Below are 22,738 nucleotides of genomic sequence, written 5' to 3'. Positions count from 1 at the left end.
TTACTCTCTGCCACACGCAAGGGCTGTTACACTTCCCTCTATCACTTCCCTCTATCACTTCCCTCTATAAACCTGGGATTCTACAACCATCCACTGGGAATTGTGATAGTTCCCTTCACGGGACATCTACATGCCGACGGACTGATGTTAACCGCTCCTCATCTGGATTCAGCAGTGGTATCGTTGTACACATTTTTATACCAGTGTCATACTTAGCTACATGTTTTTATGACTGCTTTTGGTACCGTTTGGTATTACTCGCACCATTTTTACAGTTTATGTAGCTACATCGATTTTATCTCCAGTGCAATATTTGGTTACCTACTTGAAGACTATAAAGGTTTTAATGCTATTCCCATCGAGCGCTGCCTTTGTATGTTTTTTGTATCCTGCTATCCATTTTTCCAGTGGTTGGGAATCAGCCTGCAAGGAGATCAGCTAAAAGTAGTTGGATCTGTATGTGCATTATAATTAATCGGAATTAGTCGATTAATCGATAACAAAAAAAAAACGATTAATCGAACAGAACAATTTTGATCAGTAACAGCCCTAATATAAATATATATATATATATATATATATATATATATACACACAGTACAGACCAAAAGTTTGGACACACCTTCTCATTAAAAGAGTTTTCTTTATTTTCATGACTACTTCACACTGAAGGCATCAAAACTATGAATTAACACATGTGGAATTATACATAACAAAAAAGTGTGAAACAACTGTAAATATATTTCATATTCTAGGTTCTTCAAAGTAGCCACCTTTTGCTTTGATTACTGCTTGGCACACTCTTGGCATTCTCTTGATGAGCTTCAAGAGGTAGTCACCTGGCGCAGCACCCCATCACTCTCCTTCTTGGTCAAATAGCCCTTACACAGCCTGGAGGTGTGTTTGGGGTCATTGTCCTGAAACACGCCTGAAAACCGAATTGGCTGCATAGATGTGAACCTAGGGTCAATAAACCACTTGGTCTTTTTCTGATGTCACTCGTCTGTTTCAGTGACACTAGGGAACTGAACGGAATAATAATTTTTCCATAGGCAGTCTGAACATATGTTTAAATAAAATCCAATGATCAGCAGGTTGGCAGCGTTTTTTCTCTAGTTCACAAAACTTTAATAACTGTGCAGCGCTGAGTTCAGTTTTCACTCCTGATATCCTGTAATCTCCTTAACGACATTTCTTCCCGCGCTCACCGAAGTGTAAAAATCTTTCTTTAAAGCAGACGTGCAGAATCGGCATAAGCAACAGTCAGTGAATTAAAAGTCACCCTGGTGTCCGTTGTGAACTCGGAGCAGAGCGCTCTGTTGTGTGCCAGAGAATGGACCGTCATTTTCTTAACAGCATGAAGGCAGTTGCACCGCAATCTGGTTTCCATGGAAACAAATCAGGCTGGGGCGTAGGGCTTCATTAGGGCCCTTGTGAGATCAGAAAGCGGGACTGTGCAATGGAACATTCCCATGATCTGTTACCCTTTGTCTTCCTCCGACTTGTCTTAAGTTGTCAATGGAGCTTTTGTTCCCTCTCATTTTTATACGCATAATTATGAGACAACGCAGTACATTACAATACATTCCACATCACTGCAAGTGACCCCAGTCACCCTCATGGGCTTTGCCATTTATCGACAACGGAAACTTTCTATTATTTCCAACTTTTAGTTCTGTAAAATGTTAATATCCACAATATCTAAAGTGGTATTTAAAGCAGAGCTCTGACAATAGTAGAGATATTGTTCATGTTCTATTATCGGAAGGCATTCTGTGGATTCTGCAACATATGGAATTATTACATTCTACGGGCCTAGGCTTTTCCAGCTTTGTATCATTGCTGTAATTATATATACAAGTTGTGTGCCAAATGTATTTGATTATTCTATTCTTCAAAAAGTATTTTTAAAAATAATATGCCAACCAATTGACTTTTATTTATGGTATACAGTCATGCAGGAATGAAAGAATTCATGAAAGAATCACCAAAGTCTACTCTAAGCTAAGGCCTTGCGTTTCTTATTGTGTGACACGTGAGGTTTTGCTGCCACCTAGAGTGTAGGAAAAGCAGTTCACCAATTTTATCAATAACTTTCATTTTTAGTGTTTCTAGGCCAGAGGCCTCCAAACTTTTCTACAGTGCCCCATTATTGATATCAGTGGGAGAAATAATGCCCCCGTTGTTGGTGTCAGTGGGAGGAATAGTGCCCCATTACTGGTGTCAGTGGCAGGAATATTATACCGCGTACACACAATCATTTTTCGGGTTCTAAAAAATTATGTTTTTCAGGCTCTAAAAACAAAGTTTTTTTCAACTTGATCATTAAAACGGCCTTGCCTACACACGATCGTGAAAAACAAAATGCTCTAGCAAAGCGCGGTGACGTACAACACGTACGACGGCACTATAAAGGGGAAGTTCCATGCGGATGACGCCACCCTTGGGGTTGCTTTAGCTGATTTTGTGTTAGTAAAAGACGATTCACGCTTTTCTTTCTGTTACAGCGTGATGAATGTGCTTACTCTATTATGAACGGTAGTTTTACCAGAACAAGCGCTCCCTTCTCATAACTTGCTTCTGAGCATGCGCAGATTTTTCACGTCGTTAAAGCCCACACACGATCATTTTTTACAACCCGAAAAACTACAACGTTAAAAACGTCTGTTAAGAATAAAGCATGTTCGAAAAAATGATTTGCCCATTTTTTAGAACCCGAAAAATGCTCTGAAGCCCACACACAATCGTTTTTAATGACATTAAAAAAAATTCATTTTTTAGAACCCGGAAAATGATCATGTGTACGCGGCATTATTATTATACAGGATTTATATAGCACCAACAGTTTACGCATCGATTTACAATATAAAAGGGAGACAAAACAGTTATAATATAATTAAAATAAGAAAGGATTAGGAGGGCCCTGCTCAGAAGAGCTTACAATCTATAGTACCTGTTCGTTAGTGTCGGTGGAATAGTGCCTCATCACTGGTATTACTGGGAGGAATAGTGCCCCATCACTGGTATTAGTGGGAAGAATAGTGCCTCATCATTTATATCAGTGAGAGACATTATGCCCATTTTGTTGGGAATAAAAGTTTCTTTTTGTGTGACACATGATGTTTTGCTGCAACTTAGAGTGTAGGAAAAACAGTTCACCAGTTTTGTCAATAACTTTTGTTCTTAGTGTTTCTAGGCCAGGGGCCTCCACACTTTTCTAAAGTACCTCATTATTGATGTCAGTGGGAGGAATCGTGCCCCATCGTTGCTGTCAATAGGTGGAATAGTAAGAGCCAGTCCACACTTCCGCGGCACGACTTCGGGGGCGACCTGCAAAACCACTTCTGTATAGAAGTCAATGCAGGTCGCCCCGAGCTGCCCCCGAAGTCGTGCAAGAACTTTTTTCTAAGTCGGAGCGACTTGTGTCGCTCCTATTAGAACGGTTCCATTGCATTGAATGGGACGCGACTCGTCAGGCGGCTGAGCTGCCTGACGAGTCGCCCCAGTGTGAACAGGCTCTTAGTGTAAATAAGAAACATAGAATGATGGCAAGAAAAACACCAAATGGCTTATATATATATATATATATATATATATATATATATATATATATATATATATATATATATATATATATATATATATATATAGTAACCCTAAACTGCGTAGAGGGTTCTTTACTATAAGTGCGGCAAGGATGTGGAATTCCCTTCCACAGGCAGTGGTTTCAGCAGGGAGCATCGATAGTTTTAAAAAAAAGATTAGATAAGCACCTGAACGACCACAACATACAGGGATATACAATGTAATACTGACATATAATCACACACACAGGTTGGACTTGTGTCTTTTTTCAACCTTGCCTACTATATAGAACATTTGTTTAGCTCATTACATGAAAGTAAGGTTAATATTATAACTTACATTACAAAATCTTTATCCAAATGAGTTGATGCAAAAATAAATACACCCCACAACAAAAACTACCTCATCTAGTATTTTGTACGACCTCCATGATTTGTAAGGACGGGACCAAGTCTTCTAGGCATGAAATGAACAAGTTGGCGACATATTGCAACATCTACAGTATCTTTTTCCATTCCTCAACAATGACCTCTTTTGGAGCCTGAATGCTAGATGGGGAGTGATGCTCAACTTGTCTCTTCAGAATTCCCCATAGGTGTTTGATTGGGTCCAGATCAGGAGACATACTTGGCCACTGAATCACTTTAACCTGTTGTTCTTCAGAAATGCAACATTGGCCTTAGATTTGTGTTTTGGATCATTGTCATGTTGGACCTTGCTTTGTGCACTGGTGCGCAGTCATGTCTGAACAGGAAGAGGCCATCCCCAAACTGTTCCCACAAAGTTGGGAGCAGGAAATTGTCCAAAATGTTTTGGTATGCTGATGCTTTAAGGGTTCCCTTCACTTGGAACTAAGGGGCCAAGCCCAACCCCTGAAAAACAATTCCACACCATAGTCCCCCCTCTACCAAATGATGCAAAGTACGGTCCAAAAAGACATTGGATGAGCGAGTTTGGGATGGAGGAGCTTGATTGGCCTGCACAGAGTCCTGACCTCAACCCAATAAAACACCTTTTGGGATAAATTAAAGCGGAGACTGTGAGCCAGGCCTTCCCATCCAACATCAGTGCCTGACCGCACAAATGCGCTTCTGGAAGAATGGTCAAACTTTCCCATAGACACACTCATAAACCTTGTGGACAGCCTTCCCAGAAGAGTTGAAGCTGTTATAGTTGCAAAGGTGGGCCAACTCAATATTGAACCCTACGGACTAAGACTGGGGTACCATTAAAGTTCATGTGCGTGTAAAGGCAGGTGTCACAATACTTCTGACAATATGGTTTTTAGAACATTTGTTTTCTGGGGAGTATCTAACTAGGTGCACTACAGCACAGTTACCTCAGGAGATAAAAAGAAAGTCGTAAAAGCACAAACGGGTTTTGAGCAAGAGTGTCTAAGAAGAGTTTATTCTCTCCAACGGTTTAATGGATTTAAGTGTCGTCTTAACAAAAATGGACAGGGATCCATCAAAGGCGACGCAATCAGACTGAATAAACACCTCTTGTTTGGACATAAACTCCTGCTCAAGACCCTTGAGTGGCTCTACTATAATACAATGTAGTCTTTACCTTGTATCACTACATCGTACATTGCAGGTACTGTTTTTTGGTTTGCCATCATCATTTTTGTCAATGTGTTTGCATTACATTTATGATTTAGCTACATACAATTACATTATACTACATTATCCTGTTGGAAGGTGAATCTTCGCCCCAGTCTGAGGTCCAAAGCGATCTGGAGCAGGTTTTCACCAAGGATGATCTTTCCCTCGATCCTGACTAGTCTCTGATTTTCTGCCTCTGAAAAGCATCCCTACAGCAAGATGCTGCCACCACCATGCTTCACTGTAGGGATGGTATTGGCCAGGTGACATGACATGAGCTTGCCATTCAGACCAAAGAGTACAATCTTTGTTTCATCAGACCAGAGAATTTTTTTTCTCATGAGTGAGTGAGTGAAGAACTTATATAGCGCAGCACATGCAAACTAAATCGCCTCTGGGCGCTTGGTGTTCCTGTCTCTTTTGATATCAAAAGAGATGAGTTTTGATCTTTCTTCTAAAGGTCAAGTGATTCTCCTCCAACCGAATGCTGGTTGGTAACGCATTCCATAGTCTGGGACCTTGGAGCGCAAATCTTCGCTCTCCTTTGGACTTGTATTTGGCTTTGGGTATCTGGAGCAGATTTTGATTTGTGGATCGCAGAACGCGATTGGGGTTGTGAGCTTTTATTTTTTCGCATTGATATTGGGGGGCCTTCCCATGGATGCACTTATGTGTCAGACAGAGTGCTTTAAACGCAATTCTATCTTTTACTGGCAACCAGTGAAGGGTTCTCAGCGAAGGTGAGATTGATTCCCAGGGTTTTTTCCCAGTCACCAGTCTGGCGGCCGAGTTTTGAACGACTTGTAGACGAGTGATTTGGTACTTTGGGAGTCCGAGGTAAAGGGAATTTGCATAGTCCAGTCTGGAGTTCACAATTGTTCCCACTACGACCGCTACGTCTTCTTTGGGAATGAATGGGATAAGTCTGCGTAGTAGGCGCAGCAGATGGTGAGATCCGCTGACTACTGACCCTATTTGTGCATCCATTGTCCATGTAGGTGTCGAAGATGACCCCGAGACTTTTGACTTTGGTGCTAGGGGTGATGATTTGGCCCAGAATGGGCGGGGGTGTCCAGGGTGTTGCTGGTTGATTCTTACGACTGGCGTGCAACAGAAGAAGTTCTGTTTTTGCCCTGTTGAGTTTAAGATAACTCTTTGTCATCCAGTTTTCTATCAAAGAGAGACATTTCTCTAGACCGAGATGATGATCCTCTTTGTTACAGATGCGAAAATACAGTTGTGTATCATCTGCATAGGAATGATAAAGTAGTTTTTGGCTGCTGATGATTTGAAAGAGGTGCTAAAGATAGATGTTGAACAGTACCGGCGACAGGGGGGATCCTTGAGGGACCCCGCATGACACCGTGCGTTTTTCAGAAGTGAAAGGACCAAGTTTCACTGTTTGTGATCGGTTTTCCAGAAAGGAGGAGAACCAAGATAAATCACCTTCCGTGACTCTGGCTACTTCAACTAGCCGAGTCAGTAAGAGTTTGTGGTCTACTGTGTCAAATGCTGCGCTTAGGTCCAACAGAACCAGAAGACAAGATTCTCCTTTGTCTGCAGCCTCGAGAGCATCGTCCCATATTTTGAGCAGTGCTGTCTCCGTCCCGTGCCCGGGACGGAAACCCGATTGAAAAGGATCGAGCAAATTGTGGGTATCTAGATGCTGTTGCAGCTGTTGTACCACTGCTTTCTCCATTACCTTTGAGAGGACGTTCAGGCCTGTTAAGGGACGACGATGTTCAGGGGCCTTGGGGTCGAGGGTGGGTTTCTTCAAGATAGGCTTGATTGTGCCCTGTTTCAACAGGGTGGGTACCAAGCCATCCTTAAATGATTGATTTATAAGCTGCTTGATAGGTGGTGCCAGAATATCGGCGCATTCCTTCAGCAGTTTGGTGGGGATGATGTCATTAGGCGCCGTGCTATTACGCAGGGAGTCAATGATATTTTTGGTAGTTTCAATGGAGATGGGTTTTAGGACGAACCTCGTTGACTGCGGCCAACTAGTGTGCGAGTTGGGTGTGGGTCTAGGGGGAAGATTGAGGGGGGTACTGTTTTGCAGAATGCTTTCACGGATCCCTTCAATTTTGTTAATGAAATAATCCGATAATTCATTGCAAAATTCTTGGGTGTCAGAATTGGGGGCTTCCAAACAGACCGGATTCATGGTCTGGGTGACGAGCTTGAACAGCTCGCAGGGGCGGTTGAGGGCATTAGTGATGATGTAGGAGAAGTGATTTTTTTTGGCCTTGAAAATTTCTTTGTGGTATATTTTTGTTACTACCTTATAGGTGGTATGGTTTTCATCTGGTCTGAGAGTCTTTCAGGTGCCTTTTGGCAACTCATGTGCTTCCGTCTGGCCACTCTACCATACAGGTCTGATTGGTGGAGTGCTGCAGAGATGGTTGTTCTTCTGGAAGGTTCTCCTCTCTCCACAGAGAAACGCTGGAGATCTGTCAGAGTGACCATCAGATTTTTTGGTCACCTCCCTGACTAAGGCTCTTCTCCCCCCATCCTGGTGGTTGCAGACTTGTAGACCTAGTGGTCTACAGACACTTCCTTGGACTTCATGGCTTGGTTGTGCTCTGACATGCACTAAGGCCCCTTTCACACTGGGCGGATCAGTGATGATCCACCCCGTGCACCTTCGCTTGCTCAGCGGGGATCGCTCCGTTGATCCCCGCTGAACCGGCGGATGACAGGGCGGTCCCCGCACACTGTGCAGGGACCGCCCTGTCAGAACTCCGCTCTCCCCTATGGGGGGATCGGATGAACACGGACCGTCTGTCCGTGTTCACCCGATCTGATCCACCAGATGGATGGAAAAGTAGGTTTTTCCTCCGTCACACTTTGGCGGATCGGAGCGGGTCGGATGTCAGCGGGCATGTCACCGCTGACATCCGCGGCCTCAAAAAAAACTGTCAGGCGGACCTGAACGGGCCGCCTGTGTGAAAGAGCCCTATCTGTGGAGCCTTATATAGACAGGTGTGTGCTTTTCTAAATCCTGTCCAATCAACCTAATTTACCAATCAAGTTGTAGAAACATCTGAAGGACGATCAGTGGAAACGGGAGGCACCTGAGCTCAATTTTGAGTGGCATTGCAAAGGCTGTGAATACTTATGTTTTTTATGAATTTGCAAAGTTTACAAACAAACTTCTTTCACATTGTCATAATGGGGTATTCTTTGTAGAATTTTGAGGAAATGAATGAATGGAATTCATTTTGGAATAAGGCTGTAACATAACAAAATGTGGAAAAAGTAAAGCACTGTGAATACTTTCCGGATGCTCCTGTAGGTTTAATCTACATGGTATACCACCATATTATACGTTACAGAATGGCAAACGTTACATTAATCTTGACCATACACATTTTAGGAAATTTCAATTGTGAACAAAACTAAATGGATCAACGCCATCTATCACTAACAATTTTAGGGCTCTGAAGAAGCTTTTTGGGCTGTTTTGCATGTTATTATTGAGCTTTTTTGAGCATAAGCATTTTTTTTTCACAAACCCTCCCCTCAGCTAATTTTTCCTTTTTTTTTTTTTTTTTGTGTATTTTTCAAGCTTCTTTGAGTTTATTCATGCCTTTTCGCGAGTTTTCTGGGCACTTAGGCGTCTTTTCTGCTTGTAAACGCCTGAAGAAGCCATAGTGTGCATGGTTTCCAGACAGAAAATATGAGCGTTTAAAAAAAAGCTCAAAAGTCTGTAGGAGCAGCTTCTTTGAGATGCAGTGTGCATGGACCCTTATTGTTTAAGGTTTAAATAAGGTTTAAATAAAAATGTGGGTGGGAGGTTGCAATAATCCATTTGTTTATTTATACAGTGGAACCTTGGATTACAAGCATAATCCTTTCTAGGAGAATGCTTGTAATCCCAAGCACTCGCATATCAAGGCGAGTTTCCCCATAGAAGTCAATGGAAACAAATATAATTTGTTCCGCATTGACGTCTATACCATGCAATACCACATGTGGCCAGATTTGGGGGGGGCGCCGGAGAGCCTCGGAAATACTTGGAGACAGCTCGGCTGATCTCAGGAACCCTCGGAAACACTCGGGAACGGAGTGTTTCCCAGTGATTCTGAGCATTACAAACGGCTCCGAACCGTTCCGAGTGTCACCGGCGCCCCCGCACCTCTGGCCAAATGCGGTACTGCACACCCCATTAGCTTGAATTCTGCTCGTGTTGCGAGACAACACTCACAAACCGAGTCAGGATTAAGAAAAAAAAAAAAAAGTTGCTCATCTTTCAGAACGCTTGTTAACCGTGTTACTCACATACCAAGGTTCCTCTGTACTATGGAAAATTGGAGGGGAGAAAGTAAAATTTCCCTGTGTGTGGCTATCAGGATAATTTGAATCCAGCACTTGTGTTACAAAAATAAACGACTTTCTCCCAAAACTCATGGTATCGCTACGTTGTCTTATACTTTCAAAAACCCAATGGAGAGATTTCCTTCTAGTAGATCATGTCTCTCTTGTATTACTGTTGATGTCCGATTTTATTAAATTGTTTGTTTGATTTTTTTTTTTATCTTTTCAAGTCAGCGACTGGAGATACGAGCTCAAGTTGCAAATGCCTTCCTAGACAAGTTCCAGCTGACATTTGAGGAAATGAGCATTTTACGCGGAAGCCACGAAGGTCCATTAACTGAAGTAAGGAGAAACATTGAGTTTTTTTTTCATTAAAATTAGGAATTAGGTGACACATACAATGTTTGCAGTAATTTGTGTTATTGTAGAAAATAAAACAAATATTTTTGTGCTATTTTAGGCAACAAAAGTGTATAAAAAAATTGTTAATGCTCAAATAAAGTGCGTAAAACACCCCTAATGTAATGAGAAAAACAAGGGCCGACGGGGTGGAAAAGCCATTGCGTGCTTGAGCTTATTTCAGTGTGTTTTGTTCTTGGGAGGAGCTTGGGCACGCACTGCTTTTTAACTCTGGTCTGGTTGCAGAGAAGCACTGTCAGGGGATGTCGGGTGCAGCTGTCAGGTGAATGCGATCATGCCGAGTGGCCTTTGGAAGCAAGTGTAGGCAGCAACAAGTGGACTATAGGAGATTGACCTGTGAGTATCGCGTTCACATCTGGCGATTTGGGGTCTCTGCTATTTCTGCAGTTCTGCCCAGGATTCCAAATCGCACTGCAATAGTCGCAAAATGCACCACATGTGTTTGGGTGCCATTCAGATCAGCCCACTGGGTTGAACGAAAAAACACAAAAAACGTATTGGGCCAGATCCACGTACATGCGCCTATCTTTAGGCGGGCGTAGCGTATCTCAGAAACGCTACGCCGCCGTAACTTAGAAAGGCGAGTACTGTATTCACAAAGAAGTTACGCCTTTAGTTACGGCGGCGTAGCGTATATCGGGCGGCGTAAGCCCGCCTAATTTAAAAGAGGCTGGTTGGGGGCGTGTTCTATGCTAACTAATCGTGACCCCACGTATTTGACGTTTTTTACGAACGGCGCATGCGCCGTCCATGAAAGAATCCCAGTGCGCATGCTCCAAATTACGCCGCAAATCGTCAATGCTTTAGATGTGAACGTAACTTACGCACAGCCCTATTCGCGAACGACTTACGCAAACGACGTAAAACGTAAAAAAAAATTGACGGTGGCCCGACGACCATACTTAACATTGCGTACACCTTATATAGCAGGGGTAACTTTACGCCGGAAAAAGCCCTACGTAAACGACGTAAAAAAATGCGGCGGACGTACGTTTGTGAATCGGCGTATCTACCTAATTTGCATATCCCTTGCGTAAATCTACGGAAGCGCCACCTAGCGGCCAGCGTAAATATGCAACTAAGATACGACGCCAGTCGGATCTTAGCAAAATTCTGGCGTATCTTGTTTTCTGAATACAGAAAAAATATATTCCGGAGCATCCTAGAAGTTACACGGCGTATCAATAGATACGCCAGCGCAACTTCTTTGTGGATCTGGCCCATAGTGTGTACCAGGCTTAAATCTGCCAGTCCATCTAAATTTCCTCTCCCCCAAGACTGACAATGCTGCTGTCCAATGGAATTTGTCCTGTTTACTTGGGCTGTCCCCAAAAAAAGTAATAGAAGGGAAATCTTCCAATGGGGACACTAGTTCTGGTCACCTGGGGTCCCCAAGGAATTTCCTTAATTTGGAGGGATTTCCTCTCCCTTCTTGTTTGGCCATGGGACAGGAAGTTAAAATGATTGTAAAGGCTAATTTTTTTTTTAAATAACCAACATGTTATACTTATCTTATCTCCTCAGTGCAGTTGGTTTTGCACAGAGCAGCCTGGATCCTTCTCTTCCCATGTCCCTCTTTGCTGCTCCTAGCCCCTCCCTCTTTTAATTGCCCCTCAGCCAGCAGCTTGCTACAGGGGCACCCTAGCCGAGTCAGAGCTCCGTGTACCCATTCATGGAGCCATGCCCCTCTCTTCCAATTGGCTGACTGACTTTGACAGCCGTGGGAGCCAATGGCGCCGCTGCTCTGTCTCAGCCAATCGGGAGGAGTGTACTGGATGTCTAAGGTGATCATTGACATCGCTGGAGAGAGAAAGGTAGGTAATTGGGGGGTGCTGATGGGGCTGCTACACACAGAAGGTTTTATATCCTAATGAATAATATTACAACTCCTTTAAGGGAAATCTCTGCAATAGAACACAGATGGCAGAAACAAAATCTGACAGAGGTTATAACCCTTCCTTGCTCTATTCAGGCAAAACTTTTTTGTCATTTTGTACTTTAAAGTAGGCAAGACTTTTTTTTATTTATTTTTTATCGTTTTGGATAGAGTAAGGAAGGGATTTAACAACCCTGTCAGATTTTGTTCCGCCATCTGTGTCCCATTGTGGAGACTTCCCTTCACTGTCTGTCCCATAGCTAAACAGGAAGTGAGAGCAAACCACTGTAAATTAAAAGGGAAATCCTTGGAGACGCGAGGTGACCAGGACTAGTGTCCCCATTGGAAGATTTCCCTTTAAATAGAGGATGCATCTCCCTAATGGGGACACAGACACAAATACAAACTGACAGTTGTTCTAATCCTTCTGTACTCTATCCAAAACAAAGAGAAACAAAAAAAAGAGTTTTGCCTTTAATTATACTTTAAAGGGGTTGTAAAGGTTAGTTTTTTATTTTCTAAATAGGTTCCTTTAAGCTAGTGCATTGTTGGTTCACTTACCTTTTCCTTCAATTTCCCTTCTATGTTTTTTTTTCTTTGTCTGAATTTCTCACTTCCTGTTTCTCCTCAGTAAGCTGTTCTGGCTGACTAACCCCCATGGATGATGGGGACAAGCTTACTGAGGAGAAACAGTAAGTGAGAAATTCAGACAAAAAAAACATTTAGAAGGGAAATCGAAGACAAGGTAAGTGAATCAACAATGCACTAGCTTAAAGGAACCTATTTAGAAAATAAAAAACAAACCTTTACAACCCCTTTAGGTGGTGGCTGCTCAACAATGGCTCCGAATAGATCGAGGATAGAAAAAATAAACAAGCATATTTAAGCCGGTGTTCTGCTGAATAAGTTTCGCCCCTTGTACTGCGCAGGCGCGGCGCTGAGTCTCCGAAAATAGCCGAACAGGTAGAGCTGAGAGTCGGCTCTGCACCGCGCATGCACAATGACTATCACATATGCCGCACGCTCCCGATGCTAGTGCTACTCTGCAAGGGGCGGGGGTGATTTTAACAATAAAGTACACGTCTTAGCGGGGCGTGTTGGCCATCTGAGTTAAATGTGCAAATCCGCCCATCAACATTGCGATTGCAAAATCCGTCCATCCACACACACCGCTAAGACGTGTACTTTATTGTTAAAATCACCCCCGCCCCTTGCAGAGTAGCACTACCATCGGGAGCGTGTGGCATATGTGATGGTCATTGCGCATGCGCCATGTAGCGCCGACTCTCAGCTCTACATGTTTGGCTATTTTCAGAGGCTTGGTTGAGTTTCGTACTGCGCAAGCGCCGCACCTGCGCAGTACAAGGGGGGTCCTAATCTGCCAGGGGAACATTTTCGGCAGGACACCGGCTGAAATCGAGGCATCACACCAAATGGCTCATTGTGCCAAACAATGTTGACATCCAACAGAACTTCTGACCTTCACAAACCTCTCTGTGATCATCAGTGTGTGTTAACTGGTGCCCGGGAGGCTGGCAAATGTCTGGTTGATTTGATAACCCCAAATGCTGGATTGTTTTCCACCTCGATCTCCTACTACCAAAGCCTGCATGCAGCAGCAGACCCCCGTAAGTTGAGTGTGAAGGGTGTGTTGGGTGAAGTTATTGCTTTATCCTTGTAAATGCAGATGAGATCCTGGGCAGCAACTTCATGCAACACACCCTCCACACTCAACTGCCGGGCTTTGGTAGCAGGCGATGGAAGTGGAAAAATAATCCTAGAAATCAAGTCAACCAGACTTTTGCCAGCCTCCCAGGCTCCAGTTAAAACGCATGAATGATCTCAGAGAAGTTTGCGACGGTCAGAAGTTCTGTAGGATGTCAACATTGATTTGCACAATGAGCCATTTGGTGTGATGCCGGCTTCACTATGCTTGTTTATTTTTTCTATCCTCGATCCATTCGGAGCCATTGTTGATCAGCCACTGCTTATTACAGATGCCGGGTTAACATATACTTTTTTCACCATTTATAATGTGTGGTCCACGATATCTGGTAAAAGGCGTATGCTAATGCCACGTACAGACGATCGGAAATTCCGACAACAAATGTTCGATGTGAGCTTTTTGTCGGAAATTCCGAACGTGCGTAGGCTCCATCGGACATCTGCTGTCGGAATTTTTGACAAGAAAAATTTGAGAGCTGGTTCTCGATTTTTCCGACAAAAGTTCTTGTCTGAAATTCCGATCGTCTGTATGCGATTCCGACGCACAAAAATCCTACGCATGCTCGGAATCATTGAACTTCATTTTTCTCGGCTCGTTGTAGTGTTGAACGTCACCGCGTTCTTGACGTTCGGAATTTCTGACAACATTGTGTGACCGTGTGTACGCAAGATAAGTTTGAGCCAAAGTGCCGTCGGAAAAAAAATCCACGGTTTGTTGTTGGAATTTCCGATCTTGGTGTTTGGTGGTGAAGCTCGTTGGTCAACCGTTTTCTATGTTTTTGCACTTTATGGACATGTTTTGCTTGCTATTGAAAGGATTTTGCACATTGATATACCGGTATGTACCGTATTTATCGGCGTATACCACGCACCCCAAGCTTAGAAAGGATGTGTAAGGAAAAAAAACGTACATTTTGAATGCTCGTCGGTGCAGCCTTGTCAGTGTCCGTCTGCTGTCTTGCCCGGCGTCCGTCTGCGGCCTTGTCCGGCGTCCGTCTGCGGCCTTGCGCAGAGTCCATCCCGCCTTGTGGGTGTCCTTCTGCGGCTTTGGAGTTTTTTGAGTTTGGCGCCTCAGCCAAGCTGTACAGAGCCGGATTTCCTGTGTGTTCGGCTCCTCTCGGCTTCTCTCGCGGTCCTGCGGGCGGAGCAGAGCCAAGCCGAGTGCACAGTACACCCGGCTCGGCTCGGTCTATGTCAGCGGCTCTCAGAGACAGCGGGGATCGGCGTATAACGCGCTCCTGCGGGCGGAGCCGAGCGTGGCCGAGCCTAACCAAGTGCGCAGTACACTCCACTCGGCTCGGTCTATGTCGGCGGCGCTCAGAGACAGCGGGGATTGGCGTATAACGCGCACCCACGATTTTCCACTGATTTTAAGGGGAAAAAAGTGTGCGTTCTACGCCGATAAATACGGTATTTGTTTGTAATAGCACTAATTAGGATATTTAATGCTCAGTTATTGTATGATTTGTAGGTATCTTTTTGTTTGATTTATTTTTTATCACATTGCACCTTCATTTGTGTTCATTATATGGAGATTATTTGTTACACATTGTACATTTTAGATTTTTTTTTAGCACCGCTTCTTATCTGAATTATATTGTTTACAACTGGTATCGTAGTTGTTAGAGGGGCTGCTTCTATACTATCTTTGACCTAGCGCAGATCTTTTTTGATTTCTATATGTTGCTACATTTGTGTCTTGTGGAGTGTTCGGCGATTCTGAAGTTATCATTTGCTCTTAATTTAAAGGAGTTCTTCAAGGTTCTGGATAAAGTAAAACAGATCCATAATGATGTCAAAGTGCTTCTGCGAACAAACCAACAAACCGCAGGGTACGTTTTTTTGTGTTTTTATATTGTTGTTTTCTATGTACATTATTCCAGGCATTACCAGGATAATTCTTTACAAAGTTTAATTTGTCGTCAAAAAAATATGTTTATACTGTTCTAAAAAAATTCTCCAGAGCCTCTTAGAAATAGCAAAGACTTGGGTCTTTGAAATACAGTGGAATCTTGGTTTACAAGTGATGCGGTTAACGAGCGTTTTAAAAGATGAGCAACTTTTTTCTTTATCGTACATCACGGGACACAGAGCAGCATAGCCATTACATATGGGTTATATAGTGTACCTTCAGGTGATGGACACTGGCACTCTCCGACAGGAAGTTCCCTCCCTATATAACCCCCACCCATAGTGGGAGTACCTCAGTTTTTTCGCCAGTGTCTTAGGTGTTGGTGCACGTTGAGGCTGTGCCTGTAGTAGTCCTTGGGACCAGGGCCAGCTGACCGGATCCGTCCAAGGTGCTTCATAGCCAAAGTGGACGGTACCCGGGCCCCAATTCGTGGATGGGGTTTTGCCTATAATGCCTCTCCTTGGAGGGCTGGACCCTGGGTTCCAGGTCTGGTTTCTATACCTAGAGAATACCTGTTGCCAGTGGTGCTGTATAGGTCCAGGTGTGTGGTGTTCTTTTAAGACCCCGGTCCCTGAAGGTCTATGACCATACCCACGGTGAAGGGGGAAGATTGGGCCTCTTGCAGAGCAATACCCTGCGGCGTGGAAAGGTAAGCAGGGGGCCTACGGAACTTGGTTTGTCAGTAGGCTTCCTACAGGGGATTCTTGGGCAGCCTATTTATGCCTCAGTGCATGGGCAAAGGAGAACCACAAAGTTTTCAAACGGGATGGCTCAAAGCACCCAGGTATCGTCTCCCCTGGCTGGGCTAGTAGGCTGCTGCTGCTTCTGTCACAAGGAGGGCCTTTTTGGGCAGGGTGTTCCACAGAGAGGGAACCATACCATTAGGGAGACAGTTGAAAGCTTCCATTTTACCTGTGTCTGCTCTAGCGTTTCAGGAGTCATGGGATTCCATTCCTGATGCTCCTCTCCACATGGCTTCCTGCTTCCCCTGGCGGCGTCTGACGCGCGCGCGTGCGTTGCTTGTAGGTGCGCGCGCGGCGACGCCGCGGGGAGGGGGCGGGTGACGCCGGACGGCTCCTCCTCCCTACACGCAGGGAGGATAAATCCTGGAGGGCTATTCAGTCTGTGAAGGCTGTGGAGGGACACGGAGCAGCGATGCTGGCTACAGCATAGGAAGGTTTGACAGAGTTTTCTGGCACAGTGACACCCGGTGGCAGTTGTTGGAAGTACACCTTACTAAAAGAGCCTCTGGCTTAAAGTTTGCATTTAAAGCCTGTGTACTAAGCAGCGCCTTGAACACTGAGGGGTGCTCACCTAGCCCAGCATTAGGGGGTCAATTCCAGACTGGTAGTTGAAGCCCTTGGGGCTCAGTATTGATTTTCCCTTTTTATAGGTTATGGGAGGTTTGGAGTTCCTCTAACATTACCCTACCCTATTGTTTCACATTTACTTGATTATATGTGTATTTCCTCCAGCTATTACAGTCAGTTGTATACTAGCGGAGTGCCTCAGAATTTGTATATTATGGCTCCTAAGGGTGCAGGTAGCGCTAAAAACGCTAAGACCGTTAAAAAACCAAGGGGTTCTCCATCAGGCTCTGAGGATATCCAAAATCCAGCGGCCCCTACCGCTCCGGAATGCCCGGAGGTTGTTGTCCTAGGTGAGCCATCAGGGTTGCTAGGTGCTACGGCTGGCCCTACTCAACCAGCTCCTTCCTATGTGACGGAAGAGATGTTAGCCTCCACCTTGGGTGGATTGGAAAAGAGGATGGCCGCTCTAATTACGGCATCTTTGTCAGGGAAGAAGCGGGTTAGATCCCCGTCTCCCAGGTCTGAGTCTCTGGAGGAGGATATCCTCTCCGCTGACGAATTGGAAGATCCAGGAGACCAGACTCAGGATCACCTTGACCATTTAGGTTCTGAGGATTCTACAATAGAGGAACCTTTTTCAGCTTCTCACGCAGAAAGACTGTGGGTTCAGTCCCTAACGGATATGGTGCGGTTGGCTTTTAAGATACCTGTGCCTCAGCCTCTGGCCTCCGCGGTATCCTCACTGGGCTCCCTGAAAGCGCCCCAAGCCAATTTGGTATTCCCGGTACATCCTTTGTTAAAAGACCTGATATTTCAGGACTGGGCTAAGCCAGACAGGATTTTTCTGCCTCCCAAAAGGTTCGCAGTTATGTACCCCTTAGAGGAAGAGTTTTCGAAGAAATGGGCTGTCCCTACTGTGGACGCGGCCATCTCATGCGTCAATAAGTCTTTAACGTGTCCAGTAGACAATATCCACATGTTTAAAGACCCTGTGGATAAAAGGCTTGAGACCTTATTGAAGGCATCCTTTGCCACAGCGGGGGCAGTGGTCCAGCCGGCTGTAGCCGCCATTGGCGTCTGCCAGGCTTTAAAGGACCAAGCTAAGCAGGCCCTAAAGGACCTCCCAGCCCAACAAGCTCAGGAGCTGGCTGACCTACCTAGGGCCTTATGTTTCGCGGTAGACGCAATCAAGGATTCGATCCAACAGGCTTCTCGCTTATCCCTATTTCTGGTTCATATGAGAAGATTGCTTTGGTTGAAAAACTGGTCTGCAGAAACCCCCTGCAAGAAACTCCTTACTGGATTCTCCTTTCAGGGAGAAAGATTGTTTGGAGAAGATCTTGACAAATATATACAAAAGATCTCTAGTGGTAAGAGCACCCTCTTGCCGGTTAAGAAAAGGTTCCGGGGTCCCTCTTTTAAGCGTCCAACCTCTCCAGTCCCAGGGCCCTCATTCTCTAGGCAGTATCGACGGCCTCCTGGACGCGCAGCTGCAAACAGGCCACAGGGGCAAGCTGCAGGGAACAAGAGACCATGGAACCGTAAGCCGGTTAAGGCTGCCCCTAAGGCAGCCTTGTGAAGGGGCGCCCCCACTCTCTCGGGTGGGGGGAAGACTCCGGTTCTTCTCGGAGTTGTGGGGGGCCAAAGTTACCGACCAATGGGTTCTGTCCTCAGTGACTCAGGAATACAAGCTGGAGTTTCGGGAGTTCCCCCCTCCTCACTTTCAAGCGTCAAGTCTTCCAGGCGACCCTCAAAAGCAGGCATCACTTCTGTCCGCCCTAGAGCGACTCCTATCGCAAGGAGTGATTATGGAAGTACCAGCAGGGGAGCAAGGACAAGGGTTTTACTCAAACCTCTTCATTGTCCCGAAGCCAAACGGCGACGTCAGGCCTATACTGGACCTAAAGTCATTAAACCGCTTTTTAAGAGTCCGGTCCTTTCGAATGGAGTCCATTCGCTCGGTGGTGGCCGCCCTTCAAGGAAGGGAGTTTTTGGCCTCCATCGATATAAAGGACGCGTACCTGCACGTTCCGATTTTCCCAGGCCATTACAGGTTCCTGCGTTTTGCCCTAAACTATCGGCATTATCAGTTCGTGGCCCTGCCGTTCGGACTAGCCACGGCCCCTCTGGTTTTTACGAAAATCCTGGCCCCTGTGTTAGCCATCCTAAGGGAACAGGGCATTCTGGTCATGGCCTACTTAGACGATCTTCTGGTAGTCGACCACTCAGCGGCCGGCTTAAATCGGGCAGTGTTGCTAGTAGTAAACTGCCTAGAGTCCCTGGGTTGGGTTCTAAACCGGGACAAATCGGCCTTACAGCCCACAAGAAGGTTGGAGTATCTGGGTCTGATTTTAGATACAAGACGACAACGGATCTTCCTGCCCCAGTCCAGAGTGGACTCGATAAGGGAGTTAATCCAGATAATCCTAAGCAGCACAAGGCCATCTATACGCCTCTGCATGCGCCTGTTGGGAAAGCTGGTGGCCACCTTCGAGGCAGTGCCCTATGCCCAGATCCATTCTCGGAGGCTACAGAGAGCAATTCTCACGGCCTGGGACAAAAGACTTCAGGCCTTGGATCTTCCCATTTCTCTTCCCTATGCGGTAGGCAGAGTCTGTGTTGGTGGCTAGTCACAAAAAATCTTCTGAAAGGAAGATCGTTCAGTCCTCCCTCGCGGAGGATAGTAACCACGGATGCCAGCCTATCGGGCTGGGGTGCAGTCCGAGACAATTTAACCCTACAGGGGAAATGGTCAAGGGCAGAATCAGCCCTATCCATAAATGTCTTAGTGATCCGAGCAGATCGGTTGGCTCTTTTGGGCTGGACGGAGATTCTGCAGGGCTCCCCAGTAAGGGTACAATCCGACAATGCCACTGCCGTGGCTTATATAAACCACCAGGGCGGCACCAGGAGTCAGGCAGCCCAGAGGGAGGTAGATCGGATCTTTTCATGGGCAGAAGCCCATGTCCCCTGCATCTCAGCTATCTTTATCCCCGGGGTGGACAATTGGCAAGCGGACTTCCTCAGCCGCCAACAGATGTCCCCAGGGGAGTGGTCCCTCCACCCCGAAGTGTTCCAGGACATCTGCCGGAAGTGGGGTACGCCGGAGGTGGACGTTATGGCGTCCAGATTCAATGCCAAAGTAGCAAAGTTTGTCTCTCGAACGAGGGATCCATTGGCCTGCGGGACGGATGCCTTGGTGTGCCCTTGGCATCAGTTTGCGCTAATCTATGCCTTCCCTCCAATACGGATGCTACCCCGTCTTCTTCACAGAATTCAAAGGGAACGCAAGCCAGCGATTCTAGTGGCCCCAGCGTGGCCCCGAAGACCTTGATACTCCTTGATAAAAAGGATGACGGTAGAGGAGCCTTGGGTCCTCCCTCTACGTCCGGACCTCCTCTCACAAGGGCCATTCTACCATCCTGCCTTACAGGCCCTAAATTTAACGGCCTGGCGGCTGAGTCCCTGATTCTCAGAAACAGAGGCCTTTCAGGGCAGGTCATTTCCACCCTTATAAGCGCAAGAAAACCAGTTTTCAGGTTAATATACTATTGGGTGTGGAAGGCCTATATTACCTGGTGTGAGACCAAGAAATGGGATCCCCGCAAATATACCATTGGGAGAATCCTGGAGTTTTTACAGTTGGGAGTGGAAAAAGGTTTGGCGGTCAGCACAATTAAGGGGCAGGTGTCTGCCTTGTCGGTCTTCTTCCAGAGACCTTTGGCTGCCCATTCTTTAATGAAATCCTTTTTACAAGGTGTTATTCGGGTGAATCCCCCGATTAAAGCTCCCCTGTATCCTTGGGATCTAAATTTGGTTCTATCGGCCTTGCAAAGGCAGCCCTTTGAGCCCTTGTCCGCGATCCCTTTGGTCCTTTTGACTAGGAAACTAGTGTTTCTGGTGGCCATGGCATCCGCCAGAAGAGTGTCGGAGTTGGCAGCCTTGTCATGTAAGGCACCTTATTTATTACTGCATAAGGACAGGGTCGTTTTGCGGCCGCTTCCGTCCTTCCTGCCTAAGGTGGTGTCTAATTTTCACCTTAATCAAGATGTGATTCTTCCATCATTTTTTCCAAAGCCTTCCTCTAAGGAAGAGAGGTTACTACATTCCTTGGATGTAGTTAGAGCTGTAAAGATTTACTTGGAAGCTACAGCCCAGATTCGTAAGACTGACGTCTTATTCATTCTGCCAGAAGGGCCCAAGAAGGGCCAGGCAGCGTCTAAAGCCACTATTTCTAAGTGAATTAGGCAGACAATTATACAGGCCTATGGCCTGAAGGGGAAGAGTCCACCCTTATCGGTTAAGGCCCATTCCACTAGAGCTGTGAGTGCCTCTTGGGCAGCGTATCACCAGGTCTCTATGGCTCAGGTCTGCAGGGCAGCGACCTGGTCGTCTGTCCACACATTTGCAAAGTTTTATCAAATGGACGTTAGGAGGAACGCTGATTCAGCTTTTAGGCAGGCGGTCCTCCAGGCCGCAATTTAACCTCCTCCTGTCCGGTGGCACCTCCTGTTTGTTTTTTTTTTCTGGTTGTCTCCCTCCCCTCATGGAGCATTGCTTAGGGACATCCCATATGTAATGGCTATGCTGCTCTGTGTCCCGTGATGTACGATAAAGAAAAAGGGATTTTTAATAACAGCTTACCTGAAAAATCCTTTTCTTGTAGTACATCACGGGACACAGAGCTCCCACCCCTCTTATGGGGAATTTTGGGATGCATATTGCTTGCTACAAAACTGAGGTACTCCCACTATGGGTGGGGGTTATATAGGGAGGGAACTTCCTGTCGGAGAGTGCCAGTGTCCATCACCTGAAGGTACACTATATAACCCGTATGTAATGGCTATGCTGCTCTGTGTCCCGTGATGTACTACAAGAAAAGGATTTTTCAGGTAAGCTGTTATTAAAAATCCCTTTTTTTCAAAAGCCTGACTGGGTTTGCGAGAGTGTTGTCTCACAACACGAGCAGGATTCAAACCTCTGCGGTGTACAGTACCGCATTTGGCCAGAGGTGCGAGGGCGCCGGTGACACTCGGAACGGTTCAGAGCCGTTCGGAAATACTCAGAATCACTCAGAAATACTCAGTTTCCGAGCCTTTCCAAGGGTTTCCAAGTTCAGGCGAGCTGTCTCCGAGTATTTCCGAGTCTCTCTGGTGCCCCCCACCTCTGGCCACATGCGGTATTGCATGAAATAGAAGTCAATGCGGAACAAATTATTTTTGTATGGGGAAACTTGCTTTGATATGCAAGTGCTTTGGATTACAAGCATTCTCCTGGATCGGATTATGCTCGTAATCCAAGGTTCCACTGTATATTAATTTGGTATCTTTCACGTTATAAAGGAAAATAAAAAATATAATGTTCTGGGTTTTAATTAACCACCTCAATACAGGGCACTTACACCCCCTTCATGCCCAAGCCTTTTTTCAGCTCTCAGCGCTGCCACAATTTGAATGACAATTGCGCGGTCATGCAACATTGTACCCAAATGACATTTTTAGACCCCCCCCCCCCCACAAATAGAGCTTTCTTTTGGTGGTATTTGATCACCTCTGCGGTTTTATTTTTTGTGCTATAAACAAAAGAAGAGTGACAAGTTTGAAAAAAACACAATATTTTTTAATTTTTACTATAATAAATAATTGTTTTACTAGTAATGGCTGCGATTTTTATCATGACTGCGATATTGCAGCGGACATATCGGACAATTTTGCTATAAAAACGCGCTGATTACTACCGTATTTATCGGGGTATTGCGTGCTCCGGCGTATAGCGCGCACCCCTAAAGTGGACCCGCATTCCTGTGAAACAAAGATTTTAGTACTTACAGTTTTGGTGTCTTGCGCGGCGGCCTCGTCGGGTCCGGCGTCCGTCTGTGGCTTCGGTGGTGTCCTCGTCGGGTCCGGCGTCCTTCTGCGGTGTCCTCCCTGCTCGATCTCCGCTTCCCGCGCTGAGTTTGAACTACTGCGCCGGTGACTTGTCCTTA

The 22,738-nt window shown here is 45.7% G+C and overlaps 1 protein-coding gene across 2 annotated transcripts in view; it reads left to right on the top strand.

Moving 5' to 3' along the window:
* The window catches only part of COG6 (component of oligomeric golgi complex 6), a 195,289-nt gene that overhangs the window by 80,631 nt on the left and 91,920 nt on the right, over nucleotides 1-22,738 (top strand). For both annotated transcript variants that reach the window (XM_040340358.1, XM_040340359.1), the window contains exons 5-6: nucleotides 9,740-9,851; nucleotides 15,280-15,362. In XM_040340358.1, the coding sequence (XP_040196292.1) occupies nucleotides 9,740-9,851; nucleotides 15,280-15,362 (195 nt within the window). The remainder of the gene's footprint in view (nucleotides 1-9,739; nucleotides 9,852-15,279; nucleotides 15,363-22,738) is intronic.

Source organism: Rana temporaria, chromosome 2, assembly GCF_905171775.1.
Source record: "Rana temporaria chromosome 2, aRanTem1.1, whole genome shotgun sequence".
NCBI classification, from domain to species: Eukaryota; Metazoa; Chordata; class Amphibia; order Anura; family Ranidae; genus Rana; species Rana temporaria.
This window is presented reverse-complemented; position numbering and strand designations above follow the sequence as displayed.